Source organism: Rhamphochromis sp. 'chilingali', assembly GCF_963969265.1.
Source record: "Rhamphochromis sp. 'chilingali' genome assembly, chromosome: 15".
NCBI classification, from domain to species: Eukaryota; Metazoa; Chordata; class Actinopteri; order Cichliformes; family Cichlidae; genus Rhamphochromis; species Rhamphochromis sp. 'chilingali'.
Genome location: NC_137942.1, coordinates 28513931 through 28535948, shown reverse-complemented (window position 1 = coordinate 28535948; position 22018 = coordinate 28513931). Strand labels below are relative to the sequence as shown.

Below are 22018 nucleotides of genomic sequence, written 5' to 3'. Positions count from 1 at the left end.
CTCACTTTATTGTAGCCCTATGATGAGCAGGTGTACCTAGACCACAGCAGAGACCAGCTCTGCCCCAAATGGAGGAGAAAAGGAAAACGTGTCTTCCAAGGTTGGAAAAAACAGGTCTCAAACTCCCCAAACATCCACACTATGACAGGCAGACCAAGGATGCTTGGCAGCACTACTAAGGTGTTTGACTAACGAATGGAAGAACAATCGTAATCATGAAGGATCCTCAAAACGGTCCAGTACCATCAAACCTGCTAATTGCCTGCATCTTCACAACATAGAAGCTCCACTAAGGCATAGCAACCAAGCTGAATAGGCACATGAGTAAACACATGAGCGCGGAGTGCATACTAGAGGGCCATCGCCCTCCAATAGTGGAGAAGACCAGACAGCATTGCTTGGATTGACTACAAGACAGACTATGACCCAATGCCACACACACACTGTACAAGGCTAATAGTGCTCTATAGCATTCATCAGGAATGCCCCGCCCTGCTGTTGGTACAGAAGAATAGCGGGAATAGAATATGTAAAGCAATGAATTTGTGAATGTGACAGATTTTAAATAAATGGAAATCCTGAACTATAACTATGACAGTTACAAACAGTATAGTTTTTACTTGCACTTTATGGATTAGGATATTTCTCCTACTGCTACCATAGACATTTATTTAAGCAGATGTGCCCCTGATATATAAAGAACCCACCTCTCGGTATGTCTAGACTGGCATGGAGTTGAGACTTATGTAAGTCTTTGCTGTGCAGCTCAGTGCTGAGTTTCTGCAGGGAACTATCTCTCTGCCTGAGAGCTGATTCGAGGATGCGGATCCTGTCCACGTGCTGCTCCACTAGAGTTGTCTGTCTCACACAAATGGAAACACAGCAAATTGCAACTGAAACCCAATCTGCTAGGAAATACCTCAGCACAAAATGTGTTTAACAGTACAAAACACATTATTATGTTTGTATGTATTTACCATTTTGTCTAGGTCTCTCTGGACATTGCTTTTCTCCAGGTGAATCTTCTCGTAAGCTTGGATGACTTCTTCCAGTCTCTCTTCTCTCTCTTTGCTCTTTTGGAGCTGAGAAAAATTATTTCTAACAATTTCAATTAATTCCAAATGAAATACAGTATACTACAGGTATCTAAATTTCAGAAAGATATGTTATGATATAATTTTACATTTTAAAAGGAGAAAGGTTTCTCCCATTATGAAGGCCTCCTAGTTACTGAGACATTTGCCATGGCTCAAATCTGTGTTATTGCTTTGCGGTTCCAAGAGGTAACCCCTAGGACTTTTTTTTAGCATTTTTTTTTTCAGTCTGAGGATCTGAAGTATGTCAATGAGGTCATGATAGTTAATCAAATCTGAAAATGAGAGACTTCCTGAACAGTTAATGTAATATTTCTCTTAAACTCCTTGAATTAGAGCTTCACTGTGCAAGTACAGTGCTTGTGGTCCTGACTGCTGTGCAACATCATAACAGTCTGGTATATGTCTCATCACTGTTTTGCCTGATTCTCAGCTGTGTGTTCACTATTTGTCAGATTACAAAAAATCCAAACAAGGCTGACAGAGAAAAAACCTCAACATGATTCACATAAGAGACTTGACCAGACACATCTAACTGGTGTCATATAAAATGACTAAGACAACCCACTCATATAAGTTGAAGAGTACTGCATGTCAAATTTTACCTCCTGAGTGAGGGAGTTGATCCTCTGTTGTAGGTTGGTGGTCTGTGACTGAATAGTGCTGGTATCTTTGATGATGGGCTCACAGGAACAACACAGTATTGTCTCCTCTCCAAACTCAGTAATCATAGGGAACTGGGGGACAGGGCACAAACAAAGCATTCCCAACACAGAAATGTTACTGTATGCTGTTTTGTGTATGGGGTCTAGGATGTGTGGATATGTGTGTGTGCCTGCTGCTCTCCACCTTGACTTCGTAGTGTTCGAGTTTCCTTTTAATGCTACTGTTCTCCCTCTCCAGACTGGCTAGTCGGAGCTTGATGTCATGGTAGGCAGCAGCCAGGGCCAATCCAGACGGCGGATACATGTCTTCTGGCAGACGACTGGGTGGCCAGCGGATGCCATGCGCAGCCACATCATCTCTGAGGCCCTCTCCTCCTCCCAGCAGCCCCAGCTCCCCTCTGCTGAACAGATCCATCATCAGTTAGCTACAAGGGAAAGAGACAAAATGGGGGAGAATTGTAGAAATTCTTCGCTCTGTTAAGTTACAATAAACTGATCCGTAAGGCCAGTAATGTTAGGTTAGCGCTGTTGACGTCCTGAGTTCAATTCCACCATCAGGCCAGGGGCTTTCTGTGTGGAGTTTGCATGTTGTCCCCATGCTTGCATGGGTTCTCTCCGGGTACTCTGGCTTCCTCCCACCGTACAAAGACATGCAGTTATTGGGGATAGGTTAATTGATTAATCTAGATTGCCCATAGGTGTGAGCGCTGTAACCAAAATAATTTCCCCAAGGGATCAATAAAGCATTCTGATTCTGATTACTGCAACAAACTGGAATGGGTGAACAGACAGAAAAACTAGTAGCCATGTGACCTCACCATGCTCCTCCACACCCATTTCACACAACAGGAGCACTAGCAGCAATAAATGTATAAAAGCCTACATCCTGACAGAAGTTAAAGCCAGTGTGTGTGCAGCCAGGAGTTTATATGTTTCAATGAGGTTGGAGAGTAGAAAAAGATCACTACCTGTAATTTGATACATAGAAGTGGGGCCTAAGACTAATTGATGGGAGCTAACCAAAAATACTGCTGAATGGTGATATATTATTCCATCGTGATCCATCATTATCATCAGTTTTGACATCCAAAACTTTGAGTTACAACATCCAACACTATTGTCAGAAATGCAGCCATGACGATGCCTTTTGGTACTCTCTGTACAGTCCATACCTGTTAACAAACAGATAATAAATATTTGAGTCAAAAGAAATTGAATTTGGATTCATCACTCCACCTGCTCCAAATAACGTCCAGTCCAGTTTGTGTGTAATTTTGGTTACTTATCCTTTTGTCCCTATTTCCCTTTATTAGGAATGGCTTCTTGAATGCCACCATTCCACTGAGACTATTTCTTCAGCAAGTAGTAGTAGATCAAGTGATCAGCCAGATCCATCTCTCATCTAGTGTGTCAGTGTCTCCGATTCTGTCTGTCTGTTCTATTATTTTTTATATGTAGATACAGTACTGTTTTGTCTCTTGTGGTGTGTGCCTTTTTATGCTTAACTGATTTATATATGACGGTGGCCGAACAGTTGCCTAACAAACAAGAGATTTTGTTATGGTTTGAAAGGTCTTCAAAAACCCCGGAGAGCAACTCCACCAGAACATCTCCTTGGAAGCAAAATGTAATGAGGGGTGGCTCCCCACTGTTTTCACAGTACTGTATATTTTATTGATTGATTGATTAACTGCAAATATCCATTCCAAATATCCTTAATGGTATACAGTTTGCATATGGATCTTTAACAGACCAACAACAGCTCAGGACAGTTTGTGGAACAGAAACAACATGTAATCTATTGCTTGTGATTCTGGATACTGTTCTAATGCATACTGATTCATATCGGTTTACTTGAAATTAATATTTTCAAATAAAAAAAGGAAAGAAAAAGGAATGGCTGGCAGCAGAGAGTCACTCAAACATGTGACCATGGTTAAAACCACACATTTTGTTCATGCTGAATGTAACAAAAAACATAATTCCAATGCACCCCCTACCATCCCACCCCTCACACACATTCAGCCCACATACTGCCTGTGTTTGTCGTCGTTTTCCCCATTTTGGCTCTAAATTTTCAAATCAATTCACTTAGCTGTATTATTAAGGGATTTTTACAGAAGCACAATCAGCATCAGCCAAGGACAGACCAGAGCAAGCCGTATGTATTCATCACATGGTTACCCCTTCACTAAAACACAAACACAGTGGAGTCTACATCCATGTTATCCACACACTGTTTCTACTAGGGCTGAACGATATATCGCATTTGCGATAATATCGCGACATGATCAAGTGCAATTTTCTAACCGCAAAGGCTGCGATTATACTCTGGACATGTCCAAATTCATGGGCTGCATCCTCCTGAGGCCGCATTTGTAGACCGAGTACGTCACAGCGACGCGCCGAAGGCTGTCCAAATTACTACCATATCCCAGAATTCATAGCGCGGCCCAGCCAAACTCCAGTTTCCAGCAATGGCGGCCGCTACTAAGTTTTAAAATTACTCATACTAATCTTTCTGGGTCACAAAATAAACTTTTAACATATTTTCAGGCGAGAAAGTAGTTGTGTAAACATCAAATATCTGCTCGGTTTATCAAGATATCCCATATTTGCAAAAGTGCTTCGACGTTTTCAGAGGCGTCTGCTACCCACCAGCTCGACAGCTAGCCGGGAGCTCGAGGGTTACTGATGCGGCCGAGAACGGCACAACTCCCGGCACATCATTTTCAGATCACCGCGGAGTTTCGCTGCTCGGGTTAAACGTAATATATAAGTCACTTAGACGACCTAAAAATGTTATTGTTGGGCTTTTTTCAGTGTTTTGTTTGTTCGTGAGTAAATCGGTTTGGCTGAGATTAAAGTTATTAGATTAGATAAAATAAAACTTTATTAATCCCCCGGGTGGGTTCCTCCTTGGTTTTCACACAGCTGACTAAACGTCAAACAGAAAACTTATTAAACAGAAGTATGAGACAGTCGAGAATTTACACCAGTGTCTGGTTATATTTTAGATAGCAAGAAGCAGACGGCCGAGTTTATTAAACTCCACCGAGACAGCGGTGACGCTAATCAGAAGGCTAGACCGTCCAATTTCACGCCTTTAAATTTTAAAGGCGTGTTTGTGTGTGTGTTTATACAATTGCTATTATGTTTGCACTTTATGTGTAATGTTACTGACTGCAGAGATCAGTAAGATGTGTGTATTTTTTATTTATTAGTTTTATTTATTTAATATTATTTTTTAATTGAATGACTGTCTAGTAGTTCACAGATGTCGAAAAACTGAGTGTGGTAAAGCCACTGATTTTTTTATGTATATTTCTGCAATCTGCACATTGCACTGACTTTCATTTTAATGTTTACACCAGGGTTCCTTGTCAGCACTTTATGCTCAGATGTTTGTAAGCTAAAAATAAACTATTGTGTATGTTCAAATATACTGTTGTGATTGAAGAAGTTAAATAAAAATGTCAGTCATCAATTCATGCATCACCTCATGTCATCATAACAGAGGTCTGTCTTCCAGGAAAGAACAGTTTAAAATTAATGTAATATAGTATTGGCCATACTATATGATGTATTGCTTGTCTTTGTTTAATAATACAGAAGACAAAGACCTTAAAAAATAATCGCATATCGCATCGCAATCGCAATATTGGGGCAAAAAATCGCAATTAGATTATTTTCCATAATCGTTCAGCCCTAGTTTCTACTCTATACTTGAGTTGCTCTTTGCTGATGACACAGGCTTAACATCCCACAAGGAAGACACTTGAAACAGCTTGTTACTTGTCTCTTCTATGCTTACAAGGAATTCAGGCTTGCTGTAAGTTTAAAGAAGATGCAAGTCATGGCACGGGGTAAAGATCACCCCCCAAAACATCGCTATAGATGGGTACAACCTACAATCATTCTTTATAGCAGTGAAGCCTCGACCAACTACATGAGGCATGAGAGAAAACTTCCACCTGAGGTGCCTGCAGTGCATTCTGTGGATTCAAAGACTAAACAAAGTGCCCAATTCAGAGGTCCTGAAATCCACAAACATGGACAGCATGTTTGCCCTTCTTTGTGAGTGGCACCTTCATTGTCTTGGCCACATCAGTCAAATGGAACTTGGCTGCATCCTTGAAGGACCTGGCGAGTTGATGAAGGGCTTGCGACCAAGCAAGACCAAGCACCCATGGCTGCACTTTAAAGATGTCTGTAAAAAAGACATGAAACTGTGCAGCATAAATACCATGGCATGGAAACCCGGCACACTTGATCGCTCAGTCTGGCGCCTCACTGTCAGGAGGGGAGTGGAAAAGGCAGAGGAAAACAGGGCTGCACACATCTCTGAAAAGAGAGCCAGAAGGGAGGCAGACAAACACCAGCCTCATCAGACGTCTCCTTGTGTCTGCGACGCATGCGATTGAGACTGCCACTCATGGACAGGACTTCTCAGTCATGCACACTGATGCTGGCATACCTGAAAGAACACCTGTCTGAATGTTACAACATCACTTCTTGACACGGAAGGATGCCGCCGCAAAAACTCTTCTGATTATTTATTGGAGTTTATATGATATGTGGAGGCGCGTGGTCTGCGGTGCCGCTGCATGGACCACAGATGCACCTGAGTGACATCTGCAATCACGCCTCACCAGGTTTAAAGTGTGAACTAGGTTTAAAGGTTCTGTTACAGACACCTTTAATTCTACTACATGAAGTTAATGCTAAAATTACTTCTGAAGTATGATTAAATATAAAAATCTATGGGGTTCTTTGAATAAAAATACAAAGATTATTGTTACTCTTGCCCCAAATAAGTAGAAAATACAAAGAAAAGAAATGTCATGTTTTTTGGTTTTTTTCTTGGTCTGGCTTCAGTGGGATTTATCTCCTCTATTGGCCAACTTATTATTCCAGCTGGTTATCTGATGACTAGTGGGGCATATGTATTGAAGGTGAGTTAATGTCTTACTTGAAGTAGTATACAGCTTGATGTTATTCATGTACACAAGGTATCTGATGGTCATTCTAGTCCTGAATGTATATTCCAGTCTCTTCCACTCTTCGTGATGAGCTGGCTTAGGGGGTTGAGGCCTATGCGGAATAGCTGCAGGGACCTTGGTATATTCTGCACTTGAAGGTAGATAGTGCCTTGGAGTTGGCCTTCAGTGTTGTCTTCCACGTTCAACACTGAGTTCCTGATGAATGTTATAAGTGCATTATTAACCTTGTATAGTGCTAAGGACTCCAGTATCCATGTGCTGTGCATTGAGTCACAGAGTGCCTTGTAGCCAATACAGACAATGCTCGGGTCTGTCTGGTCAACTGTTCTGTGAACCAATAGCTGGGGCTTTACGCCCTGTTGTTGTTGTTTTTTGTTTTTTTTGCAATATGTCTCTGAAGTGTGCTCATATCTCACTCATGTGCTTATTCAACTTGGTTGCTATGATATCTGAGAGGAGCTTCCATGTTGTGGAGAGGCAGATAATTGGCCAATAGCTTGATGTTGTTTTACCCCTTTGATAGCTATTGTTCTGCCCTGTGTTGGACAGTATGAATGAGTACATACTGTTAGCAGACATTTTATTTGTACTGCAATTAGAGCTGGGCGATATGAGATTTTTTCATATCACGATATGTTTTTTTCATTTCAGGCGATAACGATATCTATCACGATATAAGCCAAATAACTATATTTGTAAGATTTAAATGTGCCGTTGCTCACAAGTAAAATGTGAAATAATCAGCAGCTTGTTTTTATTTAAATATTTATTTCCCATAATAAGTTCAACAGGGTAGATGTACTTAAGGAACATGAGACTTTTTCAGATAAATAAAGGCAAATATTACAAACTACACAAAAGGCAGCCGCTAAAGCGTTTAAGTTTCAAAATAGAACAAACGAAACAGACTACTAAATTGTCAATTCCACTTAGAAACAAAATATTAATTCTAAAAATAAATCTTAGTTTGTTTTACAGAAGAACAGACAAAATTGACTAACTTTTGTCAATATCAAATAAACTGAGAACTAAAAGGAAATTCTCAATCTCTCCTTGTTGTATAGCTTAGCTTTTCAAACAGTTTTAACAGTTACTTTAGTCTGACAAAAGCCGAATGACGAATTAGCACTTCCAGTCAGAGACTGAGGCTACGTCCACGCGTACACGGGTATTTTTGAAAACTGAGATTTTCCATTTTCGTTTTAAAAAATAATCCCGTCCACACATAAAGGCAGAAATGAAGGAAAACGCTGCTATGAACATGCCAAAGCAGCAGGTGGCGCTAGATTCCTAACCGTGCAGAAATGTTGGCCAATCAGAAGTCTAGAAGCCTCGGTGGGAAAAAGTAAACAAAGCTGGGGCATAGAAGCAGAACCGAGTCGTATGTGTGGAGGGACAGTAACTGTGTGTATATGTAAGCATTTAAACACTGCAGAGAGTAGAATTAACAGTAACAGTATTGTAGAAATTCATTTCACCGAAACAATAACGTGGCGCAGTGTGACGCATGCACCAGTTTATTGTATTTCCAGACTTGCTTTCGGCACAATTTACAGTGCACGCTACTCTGTTTTTTGTCAGACTTGAAATAGCCGAAATACCTTCACACTACGGAACTTCTATGGCTCTTCCGTTCGACAATCTCTCCGGCGTTGGAACCATCATCTGTTTTCTCTTCGGTCACGCTCGGTTGATTTTTCTAGTCGGCACACTCATTTCCTCCATTACGCGCTGGCTCCATTACCCGCTGGCTGCTCCCAAACAAACACACGTGCGGCTTGGCACTTGTGCTGTACGTAACAAGTCACGCGACGTGACGCTGCGGCTGTGATTGGTTCGGCTCTGTGCTACTTAATTTGGATTGGCTGACCTTTTTTTTTTTTTTTTAAGAGGACAAGAGCGGCGAAGTCTATCGCGATAGTTTAATTTCTCTATCGAGTAAAAGTTATATCACGATACATATCGTTATCGTTCTATCGCCCAGCTCTAACTGCAATCCATAGATTGCTATTAGCTTCTTCATTCAGTAGTTGTGGGACAATGTCTGGTCCTGGTGCTCTCCAACTCTTCATGCTGTTGTTGGATACCTTCCTTTGTGAGGTTGCTTTTTTCCTACTCTTAGGCCCACCAGCCACTTGGCATTGGTGTAGTGGGACACCTTTTTCTCTCAGATGTTCTTCTAATATTGCTTATTTTCATTTCTGGGTAGGTCTGCCCTTGAAGCTGACAATACACCATGGATGGATCTTTGGAGACCAGGCCATTTATTCTTTTGGCCTCTGCTTCTCTGGTATATCTCTTGAGCTAAGTGACCAGAGCTGTGAGTCTCTGTGTGGCATATTCCAGACCCTCTGTTATGGAAACCCTGTTGTACCTCTTTATCATTAGTTAACTAACATCCTTACTGATTTTGGCTTCCATTCTTCTTTTTCTTTGTATCTGTGGAGTTTCATCTTATACCGAAGTGCTTCTAGGATTAATGTGGCAGTGATGTAACTGAGTTAAATGGTTTTAGTAACACTGTTAGTAAGAATCTGGTTAGATACCATATTTCTATGATTTTCAGGGCCAAGTACAATAACCTCAGTTTTATCTAAATTAAGAAGCAGAAAGTTAGCGGCCATACAGGTCTTTATGTCTTTAACTAATTGCAGTTTAACTAATTGGTGTTTGTTATCTGTCTTCATAGATAGATAGAGCTGGGTGTCATCAGCATAGCAGTGAAAATGTATGCTATGTCTTCTAATGATACTGCCTAGGGGAAGCATGTATAATGTAAACAGAATTGGTCCTAGCACTGAACCCTGTGGAACTCCATAGTTGACCTCAGTGTGTGAAGAGGACTCTCCATTTACATGCACAAATTGGATTCTATTAGATAGATATGATACAAACCACTGCAGCGCAGTACCTGTAATACCTACAGCATGCTCTAATCGCTCTAATAGGATATTATGGTCAACAGTATCGAACGCTGCACTGAGGTCTAGCAGTAAGGGCACAGAGATGAGTCTACTGTCAGAGGCCATAAGAAGATCATTTGTAACCTTCACTAAAGCTGTTTCTGTGCTGTGATGAGCTCTGAAACTTGACTGAAACTTCAAATAAGCCATTCCTCTGCAGATTATCTGTTAGCTGTTTGACATCTACTCTTTCAAGGATTTTTGATATGAAAGGAAGGTTGGAGATTGGCCTATAATTAGCTAAGACAGCTGGGGCTAGAGATGGCTTTTTGAGTAAAGGTTTAACTACAGCCAGCTTGAAGTCCTGTGGTACATAGCCGATTATTAGAGATTGTCATGGTCCTGGGTCGGTGACCCAGCGTTTTGTGTTTCCTTTTGGTTTCATCTTGTGTTTTGTGTTAATTCTAATTTTGTATTAGTTCTCAGGGTTTGGTGCTTCCGTGTTTTATCAGCCCTACCTGTGTCTGTCCTCTGTGCTCTGTTCGTATCCCCGAATTTGTGTTGTAAAACAGTCTGTGTGTTTCCTGTTTTACTTTGTAGGTCTGTGTCTCGTCTTGTGAATTAGGTTCGGCTGTGCTCCCCTCCTGTGTGTCATTCCCTCATTACCTTGTGTGTATTTATAGTGTGTGTCTGCTCCTACACCTGCTGATTTTGTCTCATGTGTGCCAGAGGCCCCCATGCCTGCTGGTTTTGCCTCATGTGTGCCAGAAGCCCACGTGCCTGCTGGTTCTGTGACTGTTTTCGCTGGGGGGTCCGAGGAGCCCGTCCAGCCATAACCATCATTGGCAGCTTCTGCTGGGGGGTCCGAGAAACTCCTCCAGCATCCTGCTTTCGCTGGGAGGTCCGAGGAGTTGCTTCAGCTTGCTGCTTGCTGCTTCCAAGAAGCCCGTCCGGCCATCACCGCCGTCTATCGCGCCGTCGTCTGCAGCGCCACCGCCTGCGGCTTCTATGCCATCGCCTGCAGCGCTGCCACCTACAACATCCACGCTGTCATCTGCAGCATCAGCATCATCCTCGTCTGCAGCATTGACATCATCCTCACCTGCAGCTTAAGCCTCACCTGCAGCTTCAGCATCAGCTTCAGCTTCGCAGCATCCTCATCCACGCCTGCAGCGTCAAGCATCCTCATCCATGCCTGGTCCAGCCCCAGCATCAGCCTCGCATGGTCCAGCTTCAGCTTCGGCCTCCTGAACTGTTAACGCGCTGCCACTGCCTTCTGCGTGGTCGGCCTTGACTTGTCCAGCGCCGACGGCGAAGCTTGTCCAGGGGTTGGCCACGTGGCAAGCGATGGTGCAGGTTCCACAATAGAAGCTCCTGAAAGCTGAAGGCTCTGCCTACCATTATACTTTTAAAGAACCACAAGTCACCACTATTAGGGTGAGATGGGACTAGGAGGTCTTTACAATAAGATGGAGCCTGATTATTGAAGTGTGTCAGGAGAAGCATTTTAAATGTATCTGTGAAGGTTCTCAGTCATCCAGGTCATCGTAGTCTAAGGAGCTTGGAAATAAAAGAGTCTGGACTTCTTTAAGTTTTCTTGAAGACGTTTCACCTCTCATCCAAGAAGCTTCTTCAGTTCTAGGTGCAATTGGTTGAGAGTCCCAGATTTTAAGCCCTATGGGAGTGTCCGCAAGAGGGTCATGGACCCTGTATCGATCCTCTACCTAATCACACGAGCCAAGGTGTGAAAACGGTGTGGGACACAATCAGCCAAGGTTTCAGGTGAACCCATAGTGAAACCTAGCCCCACCCTATCATGTGATTTATATTATTTATTGAGGTCAAATGGCCCAGGATGTGAGTGCTATATGTTAAGGTGTCTGGGAAGGGATCTCAAAAGCTGGATTATAGACATCAGACTGTTGGTGTCGTAGCCACCTCCTCTTTCACTCCTCTTTCAAGCCATCCGTTTTCTCTATCCAAAATTTTAACATTGGCATCCTTGAAAGAGAGACCTTTAGACTCAGTTGTACATCTGCATCTGAAGGATAAATGATCTCTTTTTTAAAATCCAGATAACCCAGGGGGGAAAGCTGTTTGTGAGTCTGGAGGTGTGAGAACCTTATAAACCTAAGATACCGTCTGGAGGGCAACGGGTCAAACAGGTGGCAGGCAAGATGCAAGAGGCCACCTGTGATGGCCCTTGTTTTCCTGAGACAGGAGCAATTGACGGCCTCCAGGGTGGCGGAGGACAGCTAAAATAAATAAAATAAATAAAAAATAAAGATTTTTTTCAGCAGTGTTACCCTATGTGCATGCTTCCTGTTCTCATCTGTGGGCCAGACACCCAGGCAATAGGAAACCATGCTCTCCAATGAGGTGCGGTAGACAGTCAACAGCAGCTTCTGGTCCAGGTTGTTCTTCCTGTGTTTACAATAAAACTTGTAAAAACCTTAACACTGCTCTGTATTGTGTCTGTGCTTGAATCCACTCATAAGTACTGGCCTTCAGGTGCCTTCACACCGCCGACTCCATACAATGACTAACATAATTTGCGGCTATGCAGCAGAAAGATTCAGTGTTGTCAAGAAAGTAGATACCAAGCCCACTTACACAAGAACCACTTACACCAGAGCCATCAAGATCCAGCTGAGGCAAGAGCTCCATACCTTCAAAAAACATATAAGGTGTAGTGAGAAGAAAGAAGAAACAAGCTGACCTTCAAGACATCCTAAGGAGGTAGAAGGTTGGGGACCCTTCGGAGAGCAGAGTAGCAAGGATCTTCATGTTGACCGTCACTTCTAGGACAGAAACATCAGATTGTCATCGGCAGGAAAAAGGGATTATAACCAGATGTACCATCTTAGTCATCCGATAAGAGCATTTATGGATGACCTGACTGTTACAACAACATCAGTTCCAGGAGTTAACTGATGTTGTTGTAATATCCAGGAGGTAAGGACATCTTGCAAGGATTTGGTGGGTACACTGGCATCCAGGAGAGCTTGCTTGTTTCCCCCCCCCCCCCCCCAAAAGCCTCACATGGACAAGGCTAGAGAAAATGAGAGAGACCACATAATCCAAGAAGAGGACTGAGCAGATGTGAAGGAAGAGCAAATGTGTAGGACAGTGGGGCTCAGGCAGCAGGTGGCCTGGACAAAACGTAAGCTACAGTGGAAAATCACCTGAGGAACATCATGCAAGCGGATGTCCATTGTGTCTGATTCCTCATCCATGCCCTACCAAGCCCAGCCAATCTCTATTATGTGGGGCAACCATGAGACACCAATCTGTCAGCTATGCTCAAAAAGGGGATACTTAGAAGATCTACAGAGTAGATGTCCAAAGGCTCTGCAGAAGGTTGCTACCACTGGCGTAACAACCAAATGCTGAAAGCAGTGGCAGAAAGCATTGGCAATGCAATCTTCTCTGGGAAATAACATCTTGCCACGAAGAGGAGAATTGCCTTTGTCAAAGCTGGAGAGAAGTCCTGCCAACAGCAAAGGACAAGGTCAGGTCTTCTCTACACAGCCTGGAAGCTACAACCCCATTTGGGGAAGCAATTGAAGTTCCCCCAGCACATTGCTAAAACATCCATATCCATGATCCATGGACGGTTGCTGCTGGGATGCAAGCTGGGGTCTGATCAACTTCAGCTGGGACTGGATTTGGAAGTGGATTTGAATGTGTAATCTCTTTTGTTTACTTTATTTTTTCTTCTTTTCGCACTGAGAGAATTGCAACTCAGTTTCGTTGTTTAATGCTTCATTGCTACAATGACAATTCACTAGCAGGGACCACTTCCTCGGTAACGATGGGCAATGAGGGATGAGGAAGTGTGTATAGTGCTGCGGTTTGGGGAAGGCCTTGAAGGGGACTGGCAACGGCTCTCGGGCCGGGCAGATCCCCATGTACTAACGAGAAATAAATGGAGGAAAGGAAGAGAGGAGAGGAGAAGAGGAGAAGAGCAGAAAGAAAAGGGGGGGGGGGCAGGGGGAGCATGAAAATGAGAACAGCAGGTATTGGAGGGGGGGGGGGGGGGGGGGGGGGTTATAGCCTGAGGCCGGAGGGGGAGTGAAGGAGGAGTGGTCCCGCTCCTGAAATTCAGATGATATCTCCACTAAAGAGTCTGTCTCTGTTTTCTGATGTGCTGGTGTCATGCGTTGCCGTGTAGCAGGCAGGTTGAGACCCAATATGCAGAACTCAGAGACAGAACTAAACTCAAAACAACTTTACAAAAAAGTAGACGGGGCAAAATTACAAGAAACTCAGGATACTAATGGGGAAATGCGAAACACACAGGGAACACAGTGATGGGAGGTACAGTGCCGAGGCTTCAGAGCACATGTAAAGACATATAAAGAATAAAACAAGATGCATAAACACAGACAGGGACGAAGACAAAAGAACGTGACATAGACAAAAGATAAATAAACATGAAGACAAGACTGACTAAGCACGGAAGATCTAAGAGAAAGGCAGACTTGACAAAGGGAACACAGGAGGACAGAAAAGACAACCCTGAAGAAAATCTAAAAATGATAACTATAAATACCAAATATGAACAAAAACACAACCTAAGTAAAAATCCCCTCCATACAACTCAAAACTGAACACTTCAACAAACCAAGTCAAACAGAGAATATCACACACACACAGCTGGATAAGCAATTCCAATCCAGGAGGTCCTATCTCACAACTTACAGAACTCAAAGAATCTTTGCTAACATCTTGTTGTCAGATACTACAGTCTAGCATAGTCCATGACTCCCCATGTTTCTTTTGGCAGTAAAAGGGGGACCAACAGAATATAAGGCAAGTGGCCATAATGTTATGCCGTCTGTGTCGTTATATTCCTCTGTTATTGGTTGGCTTGTACAGGTTTCAGTAGCATTTAAAGTAGGAGAACTAGTAAAACTGTCTGTATTGTACTCTGTATTTTTAATCCCTATACAGATTGAATGTCATATGTGGCTGTGTGACAAGCAAGGCAGAACCCAAACACAGGACTCGAACACAAGGGAATTAGTTTTAAGGTGGCAGCTATGATGGCCAAATTAAGCTTTCTGAAACATTGAAGCTTGTATTCAAAAAGGTTTCATTACTCGAAGCTGTTCAACAGTCCTCTTTTGTGCCATCTTGTGGCCAAAAGTATGAAGAGCAGCTTGAATAAACAGCTTGAAATGAACTGCTTCCTACAGAGCTGAGTTGACAGTTTCTGTTTAATATCATGTGACTGAGGTGCTTTGAACATGTTTTTATGTATGTATGAATGTATGTATGTATTTATGGGGGGGCGGGGGGGAGTGAAAAAGAATGATTATTTGATTAATAAATACTTTTGATAAATAAACTTTTTCTTAAACGTGCTGTGTTATGGTCTCCTTTTGTTTGACTTCTTGACATTTGAAAGCAAAACATTCTTTATAATAATATACAACACGCTCTTATAATAGGTTGGGAGTATGCTTGTGCTGTAAGGTCCCCATTTCCACATGGTTATGTAATTAACCAATGCACAGCTACACTTGTATATAATATATTATAACTTATATGTATAATGTATTTTAGGTACTTTTTTACCTTGGGGTAGAATTTTTTAAAAACTAGTAAAATAAAAACAACACATAAGACTGTTCTATTTATTTTTTCTTTAGGAATAGGCAGAATGTCCTCTCTTTCTCGCTGGCTCCATGTCTCTCAATATGTCACACACTTCGCTCTCTCACACAAAATCACAACAACACAGCACAAATCCTGCCAATGATTCCCTTCATTATAAACCATGGAAACAGGTATTGAAGCAGAGATGTACCAAATGAAGCTTCACACATCACTGATCATGTGACTCAGGTTAGCCGAACCAAGCCTCGACACTGCTTCAGAAGCAGTGTGTTGTTTTTGGTTTTCTGCACCGGAGCCTCCGCTTCAAACGGAACATCACTAAAAAACTCTAACGAGGGAGAAATTAGGAACTGGGAACTAGAAAACATGGAAAGTATAGGGTACAGGGAATCACACAGCAAACAGGGATGACGCAACAACAAGCAGGGGGAGACTAAAATACACACAGGATAATTAAACGATGAACTAACAGGACAGGGAAAGCAAAATTGAACACACAGTAGTACACAGACACTGTCAAAATAAAACAGGAATTAACGTCAGCTGATTCAGTCCCAACTGACCTATTTTAAAAAATGTGTCTCATTACCAAGAAACATCTCATGATGGGTAAAAACCAATGAGCTCTCTCCAGACCATTGAAACAGTGGCGTGTCTAGAAAATTTTTGTTGGGGGGGCCAGGTAGGGGCACAGATTTGGAGAAGGGTGGCAGATGTAATTGGCAGATAATGTTTAAAAAAAATTCTACCAACCATTAACCATAATTCAATAACCCTGTAAACCTAATAACCGAATGCGCTTTTAACTCTTATTAGAATGAGATTTTAACCACTACAGTGCAAAGTTTTTAGATACTGTGTTGATAAAGTACAAGAGATACAATCAGTGCTTTGTCAGTGTTTACTCAGCATTCAAGGACAGCAATATTTGCATAGTATTTTTACTGACACATAGTGCACATATGTTTTGGGCAAAAACATTTTTTAATATTAAAATACGAACATTTGTAACAAACAATTGACAAATTAGCCAATGCCAATGCAAAACTTTATCTGCCTATTAAAAAAAGAAGATAATCTTCTCACAAACTGGTGTTTGATTTTGAAACAGGAAAAAAGTGGGGAAACAACTGAAAAGACTAACATTTGAATGAAACCTGAAAGCAAGTAAATACTTTCTATGCTGCCTTATGGTAAACTTTGGTAATATTGATGTATGAAGAACAACACTGGCTGATGATGAAATACAGTCAGCTGGCATGGTGACACTGCCAGTATTAACCTGCAGGGCTGGACTGGGACAGAAAATCTGGCATTTTGACTACAGACCGGCCCACCAGGTATAATAATAATAATAATAATAATGGATACTTTATTGATCCCCATGGGGAAATTACTTGTTTTTCTCTGCATTTGACCCATTCACTCAGTGAAGCAGTGGGCAGCCCACTAAGCAGGCGCCCGGGGAGCAGTGTGTAGGGATGGTACCTTGCTCAGGGGTACCTCAGGGTAGCCGTTAAGTGGATTCAAACCGCCGACCTTCCGATCATGGGGCGACCACTTTACCTACTGAGCTATCCCTGCCCCATTAAAGCCATAAAGACTTTGAATGAAAACAAATGCTGTTGTGACAGTGATGTACACTGTCTTTCTGGTATATGTATGATTTCTATACATTTTACGTCAGATAAAAACTATGGTTGTAAGATTTAGATAATTATTTAATAAAAGCTAGATATTTTAAATGAGAATAAGAAAGAAAAGTATTTCTTTGTGCCCCCTTTCCCTGTTAATGCCCTACCTGGCCCCCTGGCAAAAACTTCCTAGACCCGCCCCTGCACAGTTACCAGCTGTCAGCTGCTTAGAAAAGGATCCTGGTGTTATTTGTCTCTCAGAAACAGTTCATAACTTCCCTTCAACTCATTCATGTCACCTAAAAGGTAAACTTGTTTCTCCATCATCTGTTCAGCTCTGATGATTCAGTAAGGACATCTCCTGGTTTCATCTTCATGTTTCCCTCTCACCACATATCCAAACTGACATCATGACCAGCAGCTTTACAGCTGTGGCTCCAGCAAACATCAGCTGATACTAGAAATTAATATTAAATAAATTCTGACAACAGCTGATCAAGCTTAAACGTGCTGCTGTTGTTTAGCGCGACATCAGCAGGTTTCCTCTTTCTGGCGCAAAGTGAGTGATAAACAAACAAGAGAGAAAAGCCGATCAGCTGATCATTGATCAGTTTTATGATTGAAGTAGAAACAGGAGAGGGAGGGGGGAGAGAATGAGAGAAGAAGAGGCAGCTGTGCAGCGTAATGACAGAATAACTCCAGCTTTGTGTCTTTTTCCATTCTAGCTAAAGTCCGGGACAAACTGCGTCTCTTCTCAGCTCAATACGAAACGTGTAATATTTTCTCTGAATGAGGGACCATCCCATTTTTTTAAGGAGCCGTTGGCAACTCTACTAACTAACCTTATGAATAAAATAAAGTTCACTATCAGTAACATCACCCACCTAAAAACTCCATCAAGCTGGCTAGAACGCAGTACGAGTTATTGCAACTGACAGTAAAAAGTCAGCACAACGAAAATAAACTGCACCTAAACTTAGTTTATATCTGACCCAGATAGACTGCAGGTCATAACTTCTTACCTGAAGTTCAGTTCACCTGACACTCGGACTGGTGGCCTCCTCGGGGCTCTCCACCTGCCTCCCCTTCCCTCATCCACCTGCTGGCCTCTGTGGGAGCCCCGCCATAGACACCACCAAACAACTGAGTTATTTTTACACATCTGCCAGCATCTGGCCAGCCCACCACCTGTCATTGTTCATGCCATTACAAAAAAAAAAAAAAAAAATAAGCCACCGGGCATATGCCCGGTATGCCCGATGGCCAGTCCTATGTTAACCTGCAACCAAATCTGCAGCTCCATACAGCAATGTTACGACTTAGATTATATCTTATAACTCATAACTCTTATGTTAGCTGCCCTCAGTAGCATACTGTCTGAAATATACGACGGCTGCAATAATTCTTTAAGTGTTATTTTCTCCTTGGGATTCTAATTTCACCGAAGTTTACTAAACTCAACAAACTTAATATTACTTACCGGGACATTTATTCTGTCTTCATTTTCTTTCACCGAAAAATTGTTTCCTGCAGTGCTGTCTTTCGTGCTTGGCTCTCCTACCTTTGCTAACCTGATGCACATAGCGCAGAAGCCGATGCTGCATTCACTTACACTCGGATATCTGAGCTTCACCGTGAAAACATAATCGTACATTTGTTTGAATTTTATTGTTTTACCTTTGGGGTGGCACCTGGGGTGGCCAGTCTGGTTGGGGGGGTGGCCTGTGCCCCCCCAGGCCACCCCGCTGGACACGCCATTGCATTGAAACCTTATTGTTGCAAAACATCTTGATGGGATTTGTCACAGAAGAATTCCTAAACTACTGAATGTGCCAGTGAGCACTGTTGGAGCCATAATCTAGAATTGGTAAGAACATCATTTTACCATAAGCAGGCCACGACCAGGTGATCCCCGCAAGATTTCAGGAAGGCAGTGAAAAGAATTATCAGAAGAGTTTTCCAAGAGCCAAGGACCAGTTGTGGAGAGCTACAGAAAGACCTGAAATCAGCAGGTAGAATTGGTTGAAAGAAAGCAATAAATAATGCGCTCAACCATGTATGGACACTCACCACACCGCGTTTACAGTTTGCTGACCAACATTTAGACAAGCCTGTGAAATACTGCCAGGATATAGCCTGATTAATTAAGACCAAAACTAAAGCATTTGGATGCCATAATACACACTATGTTTGGAGGTAAAAACAGACTGCATGTCGCCCCAAAAACACCATATCAACAGTGAAATTTGGAGGTAGGAACAGCATGGTATGTGGCTGTTTTTTGGCATTCAGCATGGGGGGGGGGGGGTCATATAATTGAAGGAAAGACGAATGGAAAGATGTTCTGAGACATTTTTGATTAAAAAAAATCCACTGCCACCTACCAGGATGATGAAGGTGAAACGAGGGACGTGTCAGCAAAACAACAATCCCAAACACACAGCCAAGGAAACGCTCATTTGCTTATAGAGAAAGAAATCTTTGCAAGCTCCTTTGAATAGAGAAAGAAAGTAAACCTCCTAGACTAGCCCAGCCAATGACCTGACCTGAATCCTGAAAACTTTTCCCTGTGTCATTTCTGCATCATTAGTACACATAATTTAATTATGTACTTCTATGGTTTGATTTATTTGCATGTGTGGGTTTGATGGGTTGAGACATTTGATGAGAATTTCATGTCAGTAGCACTTTTAGAAATATATTTTCTTAAAAAATTGGTGACGTGTTCAATACTTATTTTACCCTCTGTATGCACTCACCAGACAATGTATTAGGTTACCTGTTGAACTGCTTATTGCAAATTTTAGCCAATCACATGTCAGCAACTCAGTGCAATTAGGCATGTAGATGTGATCACAATGATTAAAGTCCAGCCTTAGTATCAGAACAGGGGGGGGAAAAAGGTGATTTAAGTGAAATTGCATGTGGCATGGTCATTGGTGCCAAACGGGCTAGTCTGGCATCAGTGAGTATTTCAGAAACTGTTGATCTACTGGGATTTTCTCACATAACCATCTCTAGGTTATGTAAGCACTGCTCATATAACTAGGTCTCTATTTTAGACCATTCTCTTTTTTAAAGCATGACCATCCAAGTGTGCACAGAAAAGGCACATTTAAGTCATGCTTTGCTATGCATCATTATGCACAAAATTCAAGAACTGATCATGCAAGTGTCACAACAAAACTGTTTGATTATTAGCTATAATGTGATTGATGATGTTAGTCCAGCAATTTTATACATTCAGTAATAGATGAACACTCAATGCTGGCCGTCAGTGAGAGCACATTTAATCTTTTTCCGAAATTTTATATTAATTTAAGCTTCAATGTATTCTATTCGGTAAGCTATTACAGTGCTCATATGCAGTGGATCATTAGTTTTGGGGAAGAACAGTATTATACTATTTTGGCTGTAGCGCAGGTGATCTACTAATAAGAAGGTTAGTGGTCCATCCTCACTGCTCCAGTCTGCATGCCTAAGTATCCTCACACACTGAACACCAAGTTTCTCTCTGATGTATTCACTGGAGAATGAATGCATGTAAATGTTAGATAGAAAGCACTTACTAACACCTGTAGAATATGTGTGAATGGATGAATGAGTCGTGTTGTATAAATAATGTAGAAAAGTGCTATATAATAACCAGTCCATTTATATGATCAGTTTGTCTGAGTTATAAATAGGCCATCTCAGCTCATTTCAAAAGCGATTTCAAAAGTAGGGTCATGTCTGTACTAACCTTATTGTGTGAATAGCACGATTTGTGATTTGCACATTTTCGAAAGCCCCCCCCCACACACACACACACACACACGCACACTTAAGAGGAAATTAGCTAAGGTATTGACAAAGTGTCCAAAACCCGACAGTACTTGAAGGCAACACGTCTAATGCGATTGATAAAGCCTCGCATCTCCATTGCTCCTTTAGTCATAACTGCAAATAGTCACACACGCAAAAACACACAGTCTCACTGTGTCAAGTGTATGTCATTATATTTCTCTATCCATGCTTATATTGCAGGGGGATATTGCAATCTATACAATCTATTGTCGAGCCGGGTAAAAAAGAAAATAATCTTTCTGTGATGTAACAATAAATTAATGTGTGTTTTTAAAAAAATCGCTACAACGGTGTTGCTGATGCTTTTCCCCGAGAGCATCCTCCACTAAAGCATGTCATCCTGACCCGTTTCGAAATGCAGACATGTTTTAGCCGGTAACATAACAGGACAGCAGATACAGTAGATTGCAGCAACACGCACAATATCGGAAATTAGAGAGAAGACGCATGCGGCACTAAAGCTACTTTTACTCACGGCTCTGAAGAAACGCCATGAACATGATGGTATCGTTGATCCTGAGGAGGGTCGACATGACTGGAGTCTGACATCAGCAGTGTGTGTAGCGGGGTTGAGTGTACTTCCCCCTCCCCCTTTTAACAACATGGGGAGGGTAAGCGAAAAGATGAATACTGAGGAAAACCAGCTCGCAAAACTTTTTTACTAAACTGTCTAAAGGGGAGTTATTCATAAAGAAACACTTTTGAACAAGGTAGGCTTTCTCACATTCTATGACCAGCCTCACGAAAACCCTGTATTGGGTATGGGGAATGAGAAGGATGGATGGATGGATTGCATATACAGGGGTTAACAAAATCATTTTGGACATGCAACAATCTGTGAGATCTGATCTTCGTCTACACACAACACAATATCCATTTATCCACCTTCTTCCTCCTACACAACTTAGCAAGCCTGTCCCAGATGGCAGAGGACGAGAGGCAGGGTACACCCCGGACAGATCGCCAGTCTGTTGCAGGGCAAACACAGAGAGACAGACAACCATTCACTCACACCCTATGGTGTGGCCACTTTAGAATCACCATTTATCTAACCCCACTAACTGCACATATGGTGACTTTGGGAGGAAGCCGAGTACCCAGAAAGACCCCACATAGACACGAGGAGCGCATGCAAATCCATCCTTTCCCTGACGCTGGAATTGAATTCAGGACCTGGAGGCAACAGTGCTAACCATCCCATTGTATTCAGACAAAAACAATCTACCCTTCCCCCTTTCATTCCTCCCC

General features: G+C 42.1%; 1 protein-coding gene across 1 annotated transcript in view; it reads right to left on the bottom strand.

Moving 5' to 3' along the window:
* The window catches only part of LOC308412022 (TANK-binding kinase 1-binding protein 1-like), a 32362-nt gene extending 11018 nt beyond the window's left edge, over positions 1 to 21344 (bottom strand). The window contains exons 1-5 of the mRNA XM_080906092.1: positions 21246 to 21344; positions 1944 to 2184; positions 1700 to 1831; positions 978 to 1082; positions 708 to 858 (exon numbers count right to left, since the gene is read on the bottom strand). Coding sequence (XP_080762218.1) covers positions 708 to 858; positions 978 to 1082; positions 1700 to 1831; positions 1944 to 2177 — 622 coding nt within the window. The 5' untranslated portion in view covers positions 2178 to 2184; positions 21246 to 21344. The remainder of the gene's footprint in view (positions 1 to 707; positions 859 to 977; positions 1083 to 1699; positions 1832 to 1943; positions 2185 to 21245) is intronic.
* Between the last annotated feature and the right edge of the window lie 674 nt (positions 21345 to 22018).